The sequence below is a fragment of the Pholcus phalangioides genome, unplaced genomic scaffold (assembly GCF_987345545.1).
Source record: "Pholcus phalangioides strain wild (caught in Gottingen) unplaced genomic scaffold, Ppha-v1.0 ptg000009l_1, whole genome shotgun sequence".
Lineage (NCBI taxonomy): Eukaryota > Metazoa > Arthropoda > Arachnida > Araneae > Pholcidae > Pholcus > Pholcus phalangioides.
Genome location: NW_028301602.1, coordinates 19,877,906 through 19,895,309, shown reverse-complemented (window position 1 = coordinate 19,895,309; position 17,404 = coordinate 19,877,906). Strand labels below are relative to the sequence as shown.

General features: G+C 33.9%; 1 protein-coding gene across 3 annotated transcripts in view; it reads right to left on the bottom strand.

Annotated features, from left to right (window-relative positions):
• Positions 1-468: 468 nt before the first annotated feature.
• The window catches only part of smg (sterile alpha motif domain containing protein 4 smaug), a 105,696-nt gene continuing 88,760 nt past the window's right edge, over positions 469-17,404 (bottom strand). For 2 of the 3 annotated variants that reach the window (XM_089235707.1, XM_089235708.1), the window contains exons 7-13: positions 16,097-16,349; positions 13,375-13,463; positions 12,739-12,848; positions 11,463-11,679; positions 10,814-10,904; positions 7,548-7,637; positions 5,066-5,206 (exon numbers count right to left, since the gene is read on the bottom strand). In XM_089235707.1, coding sequence (XP_089091833.1) covers positions 5,184-5,206; positions 7,548-7,637; positions 10,814-10,904; positions 11,463-11,679; positions 12,739-12,848; positions 13,375-13,463; positions 16,097-16,349 — 873 coding nt within the window. In that variant the 3' untranslated portion in view covers positions 5,066-5,183. Of the gene's footprint in view, positions 5,207-7,547; positions 7,638-10,813; positions 10,905-11,462; positions 11,680-12,738; positions 12,849-13,374; positions 13,464-16,096; positions 16,350-17,404 lie in introns of all 3 variants that reach the window. The other variant, XM_089235709.1, reaches the window with a different exon arrangement.

Below are 17,404 nucleotides of genomic sequence, written 5' to 3'. Positions count from 1 at the left end.
GTGCACCGGACCCCACGTTTTGTGGGGCGGCCTTTACTGTATAGCAATGATTTCTTTCATAAATTCTGAATGTTCAAAGTGCATAGAATTTTTTAAAATAAATTCTGAACTTTCATCAATTCTGAAGAGTTATTCCTTTCATTTATTTTGGATTTTCACCAATTCTGAGAATATTTCATTTATTCAGAATTTTCAATGGGTAATGGAATTATTTCGTGCATTTATTATAAATTTTCATGATTTTTACTTTTCTGAATATTTTTGGTTCCCTCTCAAAAAGAAAAAAAAAATCGAGGCTAAAGAGCCCCGCGCCTGGTAAGGGCGGCCGTGGAGAGTAGAGATGTGGAGCCACCCTTAGGGGCACTCTGGTGAAACCATTCTCGTAAATGCTTCCGTTCAAGCGTGAAAGTTTTCGCACTAATTAGAAAAATTCGAAATAAAAACCGCACATTGAAAAACACTATTGCAGCAAAGCCAAAATATTTATTTTCCTGATACAATTAACAGCAGCATATCAACCAATTACCAGGGTTATACTTTATATATACAATACTTTGTTTTCACTGCATCCTGGCTAGTAAAAATCGTCACATTTTTCACAGAACTTTGTATGTGGCACTCTTCCTCTGTAATGGACTACTTTTTTTCAAGCAGCCCCATAATGCTTTGTACAAAAAAAAATATTGATGCGCTTCACAAAAAAAAAAAAATATATCTCATAAATTAACTGGTAACATTTCCAAAAATCAAGCCAACTTCGTTTGGAAAGGGAAGAAGAAAAAAAAAAAAAATCGACTCGCGAACTATCTCTGAAACACAAGCGAATTTGAATTTTCACAGCAAATTCAGAGCGAGAACTATTTACATCAATATACAAGGAAGATTGGCGAATCGCCAGTCTAAAAAAAATTTTTTTTTTCTTTGAGCATCATTGAACATAACTAGTAAAAATATACACATGTAAATATATGTATAAAGCAATTTGCTTTAACAAAGTAACTCTCAAGCCTACGAGAGAGAATATTGCTTCACTGCTCCAAGGAAGTCATTGAGCATACAATTTGGATCTGAGCGGGGGTTAATCACGCACACTAGCATTGTCAAAAATAAACGGAATGTCACAAAATAAATATAGCAATAAATTTGTCTAATGAATTCTCCAGAATTTATTTTTTCGGTACATTACAACACATTGATCTTAGCCAAAAGGCCTAGAAGCGATAGGTAAAATAAGATGATTTGAATGCATAGGTTGCTGAAATATTGATAAAAACTGAAGAGTCCAGCGACACATGATTTTTATGAGAAAATGCAGGTAGATATTTCTCTAAAATATCTCAGTTAAAGGTACTGTTAGATGTGTACAAAAAAATGCATTTATAATATTTTGGCTAAAATATGGCAAAGCATGCTTTATTACTGCACTCAAACATGCAAGTGAAAACAAAAATGGCTATAGAAATTAACATTAGCCAAATTTAATGCCATTTTGTGAGAAAAGACCGAGAATGAATTTCTCCTCACAATAATAAAGCAGACACTAGTTTTGTTAATCTTGATACAAGTTCTGTACTTCAGATCCGAAAGCGTATATCACCAATTAAGGGTTCCCAGCAAAATTGATTATTCTCCTATGACCAAAATTCACGAAAAGAAATAATTCCAAATCTCAACCGCAACAAGTGCTTGTTAAGTTCTTCCCCTGCGACTTTCAAATGTTTTCCTATTAGGATTTTTTTGCAAGAGGGAGGGGGGTGGTGGTGTTGAAAAAACAATAGAATGAACAGAATAGATTTTATCGTTTTTCTATAAAAAAAACAGCCAATTTTTGGGGCGGCAGGCCCTCACTTTTGCTAAATATTTTACATTTCCTAACTTTTCCAGGTGCTGGGAACCATGCACTTCATGTACTTTCATATTAAAGTGTTTAGTCTAGGTTTGTTTTATATATAAATGCTACAAAACGCTAATTTCACAAGCATCAGTGTATTTCTTACTATAAAAAATGACAGACTGATAGCACATTAACACATAAATTATCAGGACAGTCTTGACAAGTTGGAAGGCCTGAAAACTCAGGAGTATGAATCGGCTTCCAAAAAGATATACACAATTTACAGAAATGCTTGGAAATTTTTGATGAATGAGGAAAATAAAGAAATAAAAACTGAATAAAATAATCTCAGAATTTTCGAAAGGAAATCATTTCAGAATAAAAATCTTCTATTATTTGGGGCTCTTATTTTTACCCAGGGCCGTGTTGGCCAATCTGCTAAGACACCACAATGCATTGTCCTTGTAAATCTCGATTCTATCTTGCAATTCTAAATGCAGCATTATGACTTGGCTTCATGGGAAGTTTGAATTTTGCAAACAAAGTCTAAAAGACTGAAGACTCCCTGATGTAGGGGGGGGGGGCAACCAGAGTAATGTTCTGAGACACAGAGTAAGCTAATTCGATCAAAAACAGCAGTTCACGACACTGAACTTGTGACCATCTGGCTCTGAAGTACAGATTTGTTTCACAGAAATTAAAAACTTCATAAAAAGGTTAAAAAAAAGAAAACTAGCTATGAATTTAAGCTTTAATTTTCCATTACAAACAAAAAATACTAGCGATAGATGGAAGTATTTGATTCACATGCTTTCATATTTATTGCAAAATAGAAGTAAACACATTCTTTACGAAAATCTGAAATCTATATTTTTTTGGGTGCAATTAGAATTTAGATTTTTAAATTTCAGATAAGGATTAAAAAGGTGTTTTCATACACATACAAATCTCAGGAACAGCAGATGGACATGAAAGCATTTTTTTAAGACGTACACAACATTCAAACCTGTAAAAATTTATAAAAATTTGTCTTGTAAATATTTAACAGCCATATAAAAAGAAAAAAAAAAAATTGCAGGCTAACTTCTGATCTGATTTCTAATACTTATTAGACCCGATGCCGTAATGGATTACATAGATTATAACACAAACTATATATATATTCATTTAGATTTAATTTCCTATCTACATTTTGTAAATCAGCTGCACATTTTCAAACATCACTGGACCAGCAGTGCTTCATCAATGCACATCCAAAAGTACATAATTCCAAGTATCTAGTTGATCACTAATAGAAACCATTTTTTTGTTGTTTTAAATACAGGCACTCCGGTGAAAATATACACCAAAACTGATACAATAGCAAAATAAAAAAATTTTCTTTTATATCAAAAAGTTTTTTCCCAGAGAGGTATCGGGGTGATTAACTGGAGGCAATCACTTGAAAATGTGATATAACAGGTGTATTTTTAATTGAACATTAGAGAACTTGCAAAAGAAGTCACTTACACACACACACCAAAGCAGAATATGCCAAAATCTGCAACGTACATCGCAGAACAATCTAGAAGAATTCCAAAGAAAAATGTAGAAAACACTACTATGGGAATTTTTACAGCAGAACATTTCCAGTTAGCCAAGGGGTCACTGCAGAACAATGAAAAACATTCTGCTTTGGGACTTGCACATAAGAGTCAAAATCATACAGTGGCAGAAGTTTCAAAAACAGCATGTTCTACAAATATCCTCCACTAACGGGGGTATTAATGAGAGAAAAAACTCTTTACAAAAATTAAATGTAACTGATTTGGTGAAATTGATATAAATGTTGGGACTTACACTTGACCCAAATCATGCAGATCAGATGGGTGTTATTAATATGCTTGAAGGATTGGGGGGGGGGGGAGATCTTGAAAAATTTTAGGGTTTACTGCTACTAGTTTCAGAACAGTTGTAATTCTAAATTAAGACCATAAAAATAAAAAATATACAATGAGGAATGGAAGCAACACATTCAATGTGGTTAAATAGGGAAAAACCCTCCAAGAGCAGTTCAGTTGTTATGCACAGTTATTTTGACGGGTTCGTTTTAATGCAATAAAAATTTTGGTATTGTATGTGAATGAGTTTAAAGAAGTGGTTTACAGAAGGAGATTTCTTGATGCAAGAATCAAAAAGATTTGGCAACAAATTTTAAAACAAGTGGCAAATTCTGAAAATTATGTTGCTGCAGTTTCAAAAACAAGCAGTTCAAAATTTATTCAATAACTACAGGATCTTGATCATTTTACTATACATTGTTTATACAATATCATTAAATCATTTTCTCAAAGTGTAAGTAGCCCTGCCTTTCATTAATTTGAATAAAAATGTATTTTCTAAAAAAAAAAAAAAAAAAGCTATTGAAAAATAAGATAAGCATAAAATATAAGTGAATGCTATTTTCTGAATAAATGGGGGGAAAACCTCATTTCAGACATACACCATTATTTTAAGTGAATAGAATGTAGAACATACTATAGATATGTAAATGAATTGTTGGTAAAAATACCGGGGAACACACATACTCTACTGAAGATAACCTTGATTATATGCACCATAAGTGACTTGTATCAAATATAATTCATTTGAATTCTCACACTTCAGAGAAAAATGTTAAAATTATTTTTCTTACCAAATCACAGCCAAAAATCAAAATAAAAATAAACATAGAATTTTTCTTTTCAAATGAAAATACAACCTGATGCCTCAATCATTCTGAGGGGTAAGCCAAAAAAAAATTTGACAAAAAAACTTTTTGCACACAGAATCAAAAGGAAACAAACCGATAAGAATGGAGATGAGGAAAAAAAAAAAATTAAAAATCCTTTTCGGATTCAGTCTAGCAACTAAAAATAAAAAGACTTGATTACAGCCGAGTCCTTTGCTAATCAACTGCTGCGTCAATAACAATATATCAAAATATATGCACAGCATTTTATATTAAGGCACCTGCCGTTAATATTTCGTTTGGTCCTCAAGGGAAAAAGGGGATATAAAAGGGAGAAAGAAAAAAAAACATAACCGCAACCCCCGTTACATATACACATACAGTTCAAAAGGAAGACTTAAAAACACACATTTTGCGTTAAAATAAAAGATTCCAGCAGAGAAATCCACTCTGAAAAAAATAAAATAAAATCATATGTTTGAACACAATGTCAAGATCAATATGTATATGGTGAAAAAAAAAGCAACTGAATCAGAAGCATTGTACACAAGACACATTCCTTCTAAAAAAAAAAGGTTGCAGAAGTCTTGACACTCATTGGCACAGCACTTATCTTGCCCCTGAAGTTTCATCATCTTTTCAGAACAAAGGCAAAGCTCCATCTGTAAAAACAAAAAAACGATTTGAGAAACCGAAATTCTCAACTTCCAGTACCTGAATTTTTAGATCGAGGAAAATAAAATACATATAATGAACATTAATAATTCAATATACGAGGCATCCTGTAAATGTTAATGTGGCCTTAAACTCAACCGCCCGCCATAAAGGTATAGTTTCAATAAAAAAATGCTTATACAGCGTTAAAAAATTACCCTGTAGCAGCTTTGAGGTTGAAAATACAGTGTAACAAAATAAAAAAAAAAATTTAAATTTTTATACGGTCCCCCACCCTCTAACTTCTAATTAGAAAGTAGTTGCCCTGGCTTGTTTGAGACCTACAAAAAAATTTAAGTTCCCATGTGTGCAATATTCGCTGAAATGCTCAAATTCAAAAATTAGAAAAGTTTGGAAAAGACAGCATAAATGAGGGGAAAGGAGCACTGTCTATTAGTTTTTGGTGTTCTTCTATAACTTTTCTCTCTCTGGTTACTGAATTCAAACATCTTAGCGAATATTGTACTTAGACTCATGAATTTTTTTTCTGTTGGCCTCTAGAGATACAGCTTTCTAATTGGAAGTTAGGACACTGGGACAGTTTAAAAAATTAGGTTTTCCATTTTAATACACGCCATATTTTCAATCTCAAAACTGGTCCAGGCTAATTTTTGAAAGCCTTTTGAGCATTTTTTAAAATCAGAATCGTACCTTTATGATGGACAGTTGACGAAACAAAGGCTACATTAACACTTACAGGACACCCTGCATAGGCATGCCATTAATTCCAAGGAAGACAAATTTCAGAACAGTTTTTGTTCTCATCTGAAATTTAAAATAGCTATAGATCAACATTTTAATAAAAAGTAGGTTTAAATCTCTGTGCTGGATAAATCTAACTTCCATGCCAGACTCAAAATTTTACATGCTTCGGACATGTTGAGCAATTGGATTCCTCTTCAAACAAAGGCTGTACAAATGTCAATTTCTGCTGAATGACAATCTTCAGGATGAATGACAACTTTCAGTCCCCCAATGTTTACTTTATGTCAGCGCCTCTGAAACTAATGATTGACAAAATAAAATACACTGCTCGTAACAAATTACGGTTGTTTTATCCAATCATAGATAGCTTTTTGATTCCTCCCATTATAAACATTGTTTCAGTTTAAACAATGTACTTCTCTTCTGAGTTTATGTATATCTGGTTTCACATGCATAAGGCATGCACAAGGTTTGTCCAAAACGTATCCCATCATAACTTTGCAATTTTTCGTGCATAAACCAATGAAGCTAGGAAGGAGTGGTTTGGTGCATGTACATAAGTGATCCTAGTGCACATGCTTGATTTTTTTTCTTGTCTGCAGAAGCTACCGCTCGCTGGTAGACCGCAGATGAATGAGAAAGTGTGTTGCCACATTTCTGTTTCTTCCAAAATGACGGGAAAAACGTGAACAATGCTACCACATCAAATTTAGTGAAATTTAATGATTCCGAAAGAAAACAATTTGCAAGATTCAACAGACCTTTAAAGATGAGGAAATGGACCCGATACCAATGAAAGAGTGGTACAACTCTTCAACGATGACTGCACGTCAATAGAGAGTGAAGTACGTTGTTTAGTTCGAAAAATGCTGACCGGGGAAATTAACTGCTACCAGCATCGCAGGTTAAATTATTAATTTTAAGAGCAACAAAACTTAACACGTCTTCATTTACATCTCTTTTCAAAGGAACACAATGACTGGACTCAACAGCTTGACAAACTGTTGCCACTCACATGAACAGAAAAATAATTATAAATATCCGAACAGCCTACACAAGACGACATATGTTCTAGCAGGCTCTAAACATTCAGAAATGAGATGGTTATTAAGCAAGTAAGGATTCTGGTGATGCAGGGTCATCAAATCATGATAAGAGAACTTGCAAACAAGGCTTGTATAAACATTGAATCCCTTCATTTTATTTTGACTGACGATTTGGGTTTCAGGAAAATCAGCATGTATTTAATGTTGTGCGTAAGTTTTAGAACCACACCCATACTTCAAATTATGAGTGAAGTATAATGATTGAATATTTGCACAGTTGAAGGCCTATAGGTCACATTCCATTCCCAGAAGCAAGTTTTAAAAAGCAACTTACTGAGGGATTGCTGTTACAACTTATGCTCTCTGTGGCGAAATGATTTAACTGGGTTATGCTTAGCTCGCATTACATCAGAGCAGTTGGCGGCTACACGCTACACCATTTCAGTAGCATGTAGCCACCCCTCTAGACAATTTTTTTTTTACACCATCATACACAGGGTAAAACAGATAAAAAAAAAACAAGATATAGCATAGTTACCAAAGCCACCAAGTGCATGTTCAGTAACGCTGAGGCACAGAGATTCCAGCCTGATATTAATTTCAGGATCATTAGCATTATCTGTGGCACCTGTGAACGTAACATGTAAAAAAAGAATGATTACAAGAAATAAATTATTTAACAAAATTACTCACATAACAATATAATTATAGTCTCGCAGATGCCACGATTCACTTATGAATGATTAATATCTATGTAGAAATGTAATACAGTCAACCCCCCGATTTAAGAAAGAGAAACCAACAATTTTATTCATTAAAATCGAGGAAATCCTCAGATCAAGGTCGAATTGATCAGAAGGATAAACACATTCCCAGCAGCAAGTTTTAAAAGCAACTTACTTAGGGATTGCTGTTACAATTTATTTCAGATGAAAAAATAATTCTCTCTCGTGAGCATGCACACATACATACACTCGCATGCCCACACCACACGCTCAAGAATGTCAGGATACATGGAAAAATTACTCAATAGAAATTAGATACATCCAACATTTTTTTATCTAATTCTGTTGAAATTGTAATTTTTTCACTAATGGAAAAATATGTTCTCTCCAGATGATTGTTCTTTCTCGACAAGCAAAAAATGGCCAAAAACTCCTGAAGTTACTTTATTTCTTTACCGAAATCTAAATATGTGGAAGGCACAATCGTTTATGGTATTGGGAGGGGGTGTACACCAATTCACCACTGACACCTTCCACACACACACACACTTACTTACTTTAAATCTGATTCCCAATGTGGGATCAATGCCCCGCAGGAAGACAAATATGATTTATTGATGCTCTATATCCTTACCCTACATGTGTTTTTTTTTAAATTGAGGGTGCATCAGGATTATACAAGATGATTAGATGGGGCATGGCAAAAACAGGTTGGGAACCACTGCCCAAAATGACTCCTTTATTCATAAAGGAACAGATTCATGCTCCCATTTTTCTGAATGTGTCTAAAATAACAGCCCCTGATGACTATGAACAAAATTACATAGGATGGTCAACCCATCTGGCAAAGACACTACCAGCGAACCAAGTTAGAACAGACCAAGTAGAACCAGCACCACAAGAACTAAGCTACTAATACTGATTGGTCAAAATTAGAGGGGTCCACTGGAACAGCCTAAATCTGCATGAAAAACCAGACCATAAAACCTGGAAGGCCAAACTGAAACCAAACAACTTGGTATTTCAGGCCAAGCTCCTAGCCATTCACAAGGCTGCCAAAGATGCAGCACAGCAGAAAGAGCCAGCTGAGGTTAAATATGACAGTCTATTGAGCATCACGGCAATAAGGAACCAGATGACGATCCACAAGACAAACCAGATTACTGCTCCATAGACACCCTAACAAGTATCATGGATCAAGGCACACACAAGCCTGTGGGGACAACGAGAAGGCAGATAAATGTGCCGAAGAGGCAACTCGTGATGGAAAGATAATCAACAGCGTGCGCCTCCCACCATCTGCAGCCAAGTCTCTAATCTGTAGGAACATGATAGAAGAATGGCAGCTGGCTTAGGACAACCTTGAGGCATCCGGTCAAACGATGCATGACAATGATTCCTAAGATGAAAGCCAAGAATAACAGGTGGTGAAGAGCGATCATCATGTTTATCACTGGGCACAGACCCTTCACAGTGAACCTTCAGTTTGAAAGTGGTAGCAAATAAGTGTAGATGTGGTCAGATTGGGACCAAAATGCACTATACAACGGCTTGCCCACACACAGTACATATGCACTTCAGGGCCCCTGCTGAACCGCAGCCCGAATAAATTGGATACTCAAAAGACGAACTAACCAAACGGCTACTTAACCTCATCACCTTCCTGAGCGACAACGCAGAGGCCAAGCTATTAGAGAGACCAAATGATGAAAAAAAGGTGGGCTCGGACGCCCCAGTGGTGCCCCGGGAGATCAGCTAGACTGACAACAAGATGCTTTTACAGAAATCCAGATACCGTCTGACGCAGAGGAATAGACCCGGAACTTGTGCAGAGCCACTAATGACATGAATTGGGTTTTCTCCTTTGGGTCGAACAATAAGGATCAAGATTTTCAATTTTGTAATTTTGCATTTACACAACACTTTGCATTTACATATTTTCTAATCTCAAATGAACTTGTATTGTCATAACAATTTTATGTATAATAAATTATACAATATATAATGATTAATAAATGCATATTGTACCCTACAAAAAAAGCTCCCCCCCCCCCCCCCCTGCGCATTGAGGTAAAATCATGTGACAGAGCCTCGTCATGCTCAGTTTGTTCTGTATATCTCTGAAGAGCTGAAGGTCAAATCCTGAGTAGTCAAATTTTTAGACAGCGGTTTTGAGTGACAAGAAATAAAAAAAAAGGTGTGTTAGAAAAAAAATTGTTAAATCGTGGCATTTTTATTCATTAAAATAGAGATTTGACCTTTATTTTTGTCTGAAAAAAATTTATGAAATTGAGTAATGAGTTGAATGAGAGTTCGTTATATTGAGATCAAACTGTATTGGCCGATTTCCGCAATACATCCGTACCAAACTCCCACCTGAATTTAAGAACCAATTAGAATAGGAGCAACCAATCCAATATTACAGATAGTATTGTTCAAACATTTTGAATAAACGAAAAATTAAGAGTAATTTCTTTGCCCCTAAAAATGTTTATTTTCAGTGACATTCTTTACAATACTCCTCCAATAATGAATATCAGGAAGGACATTACATGTATGTACATTACACAGGGTGTAACACAAGAAACAGGTGTGAAGTTATTGGAAAGCAGAGATCTGTCCAGACTTTATGTAGAGAACTATTTTTGTGTAAATTTTCCTTATTTTTAAGAAAAGGGCGAATTGCGTGAAAAATATGTAATTCTGTGGGAAGCGAAATAATCTAGTTGATATATCACAAAAGAAATGAAACGCCAAATTCATGGTTTCATTAATTTTTATTTTGGGAAGGATCCGTTTAACACATCCAGAATTTTGTGAAAAGTCTGGAAACTGACCAAAATTTCAGCTGGACAGACACCCCCCCCCCCCCCGGAAAATAGAGATATATCTCAAACCCTACAAATTTATAGGTATTATCTAGATTGGGGGGAGGGGGAGGATGATAAATATTGGAAGTCAAACTCATGGGACTAAATACAAGTTTATGCTATGACAGAATATGATACACATCAAATAACAAGAAGTAAAATTTCATTATAGAAATAAGCATTCAAGGGCGATGCAAAATTTGTCTTACCATCAGATTTCCCAAACATTGAAGCAGGAAGAGGATTCGGTCTCACTGGTGCAGAATTTGTTCGCTGAACATGAACATGGGGCTTCATATGCTGTGTGTAAGGATTCTATTAATGTTGATTAAAAACAAAATAACTAAATTCATAAATAATTTTTAGACTTCATTCTATTTCTTCTCTTTCAACACTAAATTATTACGGGAGAGAGGGAGGAAACAGATACCATTAGACATTTTTTTGCGTAAAATAGTGAAAATATAAATTTCACAATTTGACAAAAATGATAAAATGAAAACTGTTTTGGATGAATTGCAAAATTGCATGTAAAGGCTTGGGTTTCAAATGAAATTGCTTTAACCAGTTATTTGAAAGAAAATACACAACACTAATAAAAAAAATCATTTACTACCATCTCTTGCCAGCTTGTAGAAGTTTCTTTATATCTATGATCAGCAATGGATTACAAATCATAGTAATCACATAATGATCTTCATCAGATTAAAACATGAATCATGAAACATGCTGATGTTTAAAGGTTTACCACTGCAAAAATCACTTCCTCATCAACGTCTCAAAAGACTTCAGAAGAATATTTCAGACTTGTTTTGTAATCAAGTACTAAAAAAATACTCAAAATCATAGTTTACTTACATCTTGCAAACTAGGTCTCTTTATCACAGACGATAAGGATCCCCGTGGAATGGCTTGGGGTGACGGAAATTCCCCACAACCTGGACGAGGTAATGGCATGCGTTGAGCAGATGGCTGGAGATGAACAGGCATTCGACGTCTCAATGATGAGCCACTGGTTGGAATACCAATGTCAGGATTATGAGGGTTGGAGTTGTGATTAAATCCGCTCCATTTTCTGGAAATATTCAAAAAGACAAATATGGACTTTGCTGAAAAGATAAATAAGTTTTTTTTTTCATGGCAAGGCTTACTAAAGTTAACAGGCAAAATAACTGATACAGTGAAACTTGGAAATTCTAATTTTGGATAATTTGAAGTTTTATGAACCCCCCCTCCTCCTGAGTTTTCTACTTAACATGTATTAACATTTGTTTAACTGAAATTGTTTTTTGGGATATTTTGGGTGATTTGAAGTTTGGGGCAGAAAAAAAAGAATTCAGTAAGAGCAAATGCAGGAAGTTATGAAATATCCACAAGCAGTTAGATGTTGCTTCTCTCAACTGATTCGTTCAATATTCATGATCAAATACATATTATCAATCATTTAACATTTTTGAATTTAGGCATACAGTGGGTGCCCATTTTATTTTCCCCCAAACTCAACTTCTGGCATGAACAGCCATGCTAACATTGTCCACTCAGCAATGTGCAAGGAATTGTTAGGCCCATCCTGAAGACAACCCTGTGTTTTATGACATCTTGTAATTAAAAAACGAGCACTTCTTCCTTTGAAAACAATACTCTTTGTATATCAGAATTTAATTCACTTTTAGTGTTGGATTTATTATTTAGCAACTCAGTAAAAAAAAATTGCTGATTTAGATGATCAAAAACCCGCAAAACTACATGATCTAAATTTGTAAAAAAGATTATCTGTGCTGAATTGAACCACCAAAAGGTTTTGAAGGACTAGTTGAGAAATTTTTGGAAACATTAACTGATGATCAGTAACTGTTTCCGTGTCAGGCTTTGATTAATGTCAAGAAATTTGACATTGATGATGAATCCAGAACGGTGGGATAATGAAGAAGCAGCTAAGATGAATCCTGTATGAATATTGATGATTAAGTTGCAATTTGTAGTCATTTTACGAATCCGTAATATATAAATTAGATAATTCACACTTTGGACAATTCAAAATTTTTTTTTGCTGTTTCTTTGAGCTTTGAATTAACCAAGTTACACTGTGGAATTGGATTTTTATATATAACTAAATCCTCCAAAACTGCCTTACCCTTTATTTTGTCGACTGTCAAGAGATCGTCTAGGAGGAAGAGGATGACAGATCTTTTGAATTTGCTGCTTCCAAGAAAACAGACGTCTTTTCTGGAGAGGTGTGAATGCCTGTATAACAAGAGAAAGTAATCAACTATTGTATTTACCACTTGTGAATTAAAATACTCTTTTGTAAGGGAAGTTAGAAATCACAATATACAATGTAACTAAAGTTGTAAAAACTTGAATACAGTAAAGCCTCCCTTATCAGAAACAGAGGGAGCTGAATCAACTTGTGATCGATAGGAAATATTTCAGAGCTATAAAAAAAAACAACAAGGCAATCTGAAACTAAAACGAGCAAAATTTTAAAATTTTGCATAAATAAATTCATGAATTATTTGTGTCTTTCTTAAGTCACGTCATGACCTTTCAGGCTTGAATATACCTCCAAAAATATAATACAAACATAAAAATTATTTAGGCTGCTTTGGATACAAAAAGTTTCACTTGTTGATTCATGAAAATTTGACTAATTTACTGTTGCAATATATTTCCCCCCGACTGAAACGAGAATACAAATAATTATTTAGAATTTTTTGTTTTTCACTGCACAGGTATCACATAGTTTCACTCAAGCTAATCATGACCTTACCTCATGGCAAAGGCACTTATCTATGAGCATGATGAAATAGTTTCTATTTTCTTCTTCCTGCTGCAGACTTATTAATAGTGAGGAACAAACTGAAAGTAAATTTCAAATACATATAAAAACTGAATATTTTAAATAAATTTTTATATGTATTCACTGAATCTGTCTGCTCCTCTATTAGATTGAAAGAAAACATAACTACAAATATTTTGCTAATAAGGAAATTACGAACAATTTTGACTGTACATCTAAAATTTGAAAATAAATATAAATTTCCCAAACAAATTTTAATGATTATTAGCATGAAAATATTCACATTAAAAGGTATTGGGATATAATCCAAGAGTTTAAAATTTTCAATGGGGGTAGATAGGATATACCACGAGTTATCAATACACTGTCATTCAACTACTTTGATAAGGGGATGCCAGTACCGTTTAATAAGGGACAATTCCAAGTTTTGGTGTCACAGTTTTTCTCTAATAGTGTTGTCAATAAATGGAATAGAATTCATGGCCCCTGGAAATAAGCTAACACAATTGATACATTTAAAAAGTATGATAGACATAGTAGGACAAATCGAGAAGCTATCTATACTTGGATAAGAAAAACTATATATTCTTTTTATGGGCAGTGTGTGTGTATATATAATAATGATTGAAACACACCAACTGTACACATGCTGTGATTTTAATAAAATATTTATATAGAGTAATCCAAAAGTCCCGCAACTCATTCAAAAATAGCTTCAAAATAATACAAAGAAATAAATCGAACTAAGTTTGAATGAAACAAAATTTATGTATACAAAAACGAAAATTTAAAAATATCACAGCATGTGATATTTTTCATGAATACAAGCGAGAGTTATTTTTGCCAGAATCTTGGCCACTTACCATCTTTGAAAGCGAGTTCAACCCGTTTTCCCTCTACTTCACGCATTTCAAGCTGGTGCAGTAGAGACTGATATCAATTTTGCCTGTGATCTCCAATATTTATAGTTTCTCAAAAGGGACACAAATCAGAAGACTTACATTGTTGGGAACCAAAACATTTAAGAATTCATTTTTGAACGCCTCGATAATGGCCTCAAATCAAGGAGTTGAAAAATACTGTTGAATCAAAAAATTCTTTGCTTCTGGCTAAAAGCCATCTTGGTCATATATTAAACTAAGAGCTACTGAGAATACAAGTACGCATGGAGAAAAAAAAACTTCACAACTTGAATAGTATAGTGTGTTGTAGTTTATCCCAAAACATTGCATTTACACTCAGTAAAATTTGAGAAACTTTTAATGGGTTGTGTGACTTTTGGATCAGGAGAAAAAAGGTGAAAAACCCTTAGATAATTATTGCTTTTTCAATGTCTAGAATGCCATATATTCAAAAACACACACAGCTTCAACAAATAGCAATAAATGCTACTTAAAAAAACACCAAAACTATTATTATTGTAGTGTACCAACCTGAAGAAAAAGATTGTGATGCGAGACTGTGACGTGAGACTCTTCGGTAAAAAAAGAAAAGGATTATGACGTCACTCAGGCTGATTTTTTCCCGTATTTGATTCTTTGTGAATAAGCTAATTTTTACAGCGTTGCTTCAAAAGTATATAAGAGGACTAATGGTGTTTTCTTGTTACTCACTTGATTTTTATTTGTACTAGTGCTGGTCGTCTTATTCAACTAGTAATTTTAACGTTTTAACATTTTACAACTGTTTGATTAATTTTTTATTAATGCAATTTATGTTTAGTTTGAATTAAAAACCTAATTATTATGGAGTCGTAGAGTGCTGCATTTTGCCTCATTATAAAAAAAAAAGATTTTGTATTGTATTTGAAATCAAATAATTCAAGCACACACACACAATATCAGACATATAATGGAAGTTGATTCAAATTATTGGACAATCTGGAATTTTATAACAAAAACTGGTTATTTTTTGTCTTTCAGGGTATATAAATGCTTCCCCCTACCTATGCCAGCTCAACAACACTCGCAAACAATTAGATATTAATCAATTATACGAATTTTGTCAATAGGATTTGATAAAAAAAGTACGAAAAATAGAACAAAAGTAGGACCAGATGGGAGCCCTGTATATCAGCAACTGGTGTTGATCACATCGTGGACCCCTACTCAACAAAGAGTGAAAGATAAGGGCGAAATGAATCTGAACTATACAATACAGGACATATGGTCATTCAAATTGAAAGTTGATTGCCTTGCTCCTATAATTAGCAAAGATTGGGAATCAGTTCTGTTAGATGAGTTAGAATCATCAGAAACTGTCATAGTCAAGAAATTCTATAATGATGTCAATTCCAATAGTGAAATTATACAGGAGCCAACATCACTTGTAAATCCTACATGGATGTTGATGAATGTAGAAGTTGAAATTACATGAATGTTTGAAGTGGAGTGTTCTTTTAACGGATCTGGTACTGAAGACCTGTTTGATTTGAACTCATTCGAAGTGACTTTGCAGAGCTTCTATAATGCAAAACATTCATTACACTGACATAATAGTGTGTGTAACCCCAACAAATTTATGTTCCAGTATGTACCAAAGTTGAAAGAAAATAAAAAAAGATCATTTCAGTGTAAGCACTAACATGTGTTGGTGAATCTTTCTAGAGGAATATTTATAATGCTTAAGTATGGTTCAGTAGTGACTTTGGACTTCAAATAGATCGAGTGCAACTAGAATAGTAAAAACTCACTTTTCCCCATAAGCCTGGTCATCTGTCCAGGTATGTCCCCCTCTGCAATCTGTGCAGTTTCAGTCTCGTTTCCTGTAGGTGTTTGAGGGGGACTTGGAGGATCAGATCCAGATGAATCAGATGCTCCAGATTGACTACTTGCATCTTGACTGTCTTGAGAATACATTGATCTGAATGCTTTTATGGGAGTCTGCAGCATTCCCTTCATCTCATTTAAGGCACTTTTTATAGAAGAACTGCCATCTTGTAAATCCTGTTGAAATTCAATGATACAATTTTGCAGAAGATTATCATTCCATAAACCCAATGATCAAATTTTTTAGCTCCTACGACAAATACATAAGTAAGTATCAATAACTTCTTATATTACCTTACTGAAAAAATTCAGAAATAGGTTAAGTTGCATCCAGAAAGACATTTACACAATGTTTTGTTAAGATTTTTTTTCCAAATATTTTTCATACAAAAATTTGTATGAAATGAAATTTTTTCAGAGCTAACATGAAGCTATGGCATTTTTTAAAATTTTTTACATGGATATTTGATTTTTTCATTATGAAATTCAAAAATTTTATGTACCCAAATTTTCTATAAAAAAAAAAAAAACACACACAAAAACCACACCATCCACATATCTGCCACTACTAACACATTACCATTACATGAACAATATGCAGTATCTACTAATGGGACCAGAACAAGAATTTTTTTGACATTTATTACGACATTAAATTTTTATAACCTATGAACCCCTTTATGGACTTCCTTAGGGGGGGGTCGAATTTAAAAAAAACCTCTTCTTGATTAGTCTTTACATCATGAAATATAACTACTGCCAAAACTTCATATTTATAGCTTCAGCAATTTTGGCTCGCGATGATGAATCAGTCTTTCAGGAGAGACATTTTATTTTATATGTATAGATTGTGCAATTCGGTCACAAATTGTAAGAGTGGTCAAAATTGACTTAAATAAAAAATTTCTCATCTGACATGCAAGTAAAAAATACAAAAAAACCTTTGTTAAATTGCAAATATATCCGGAAACAAAGAATAAGCATGGCATAGCCCCAACTTTACGTTCTAGTGTTAGTTGAAACTAACTGTGGTTCTAATAAAAAGGTGCAAAATACGAAAGTCCACATTATAAAAAAGGTGCAGTGTACAAAAAGTTAGGGATAGCCGGCATACATATTGTTTTGATATAAAATCTATTCAGAACAAATAGGTAATTAAACTTTGTTATGTTAGTTTTACAAAATTTTCCCTCCGGGTAAGATTACTTCAATCCAATCAGTGGCATTTTTAC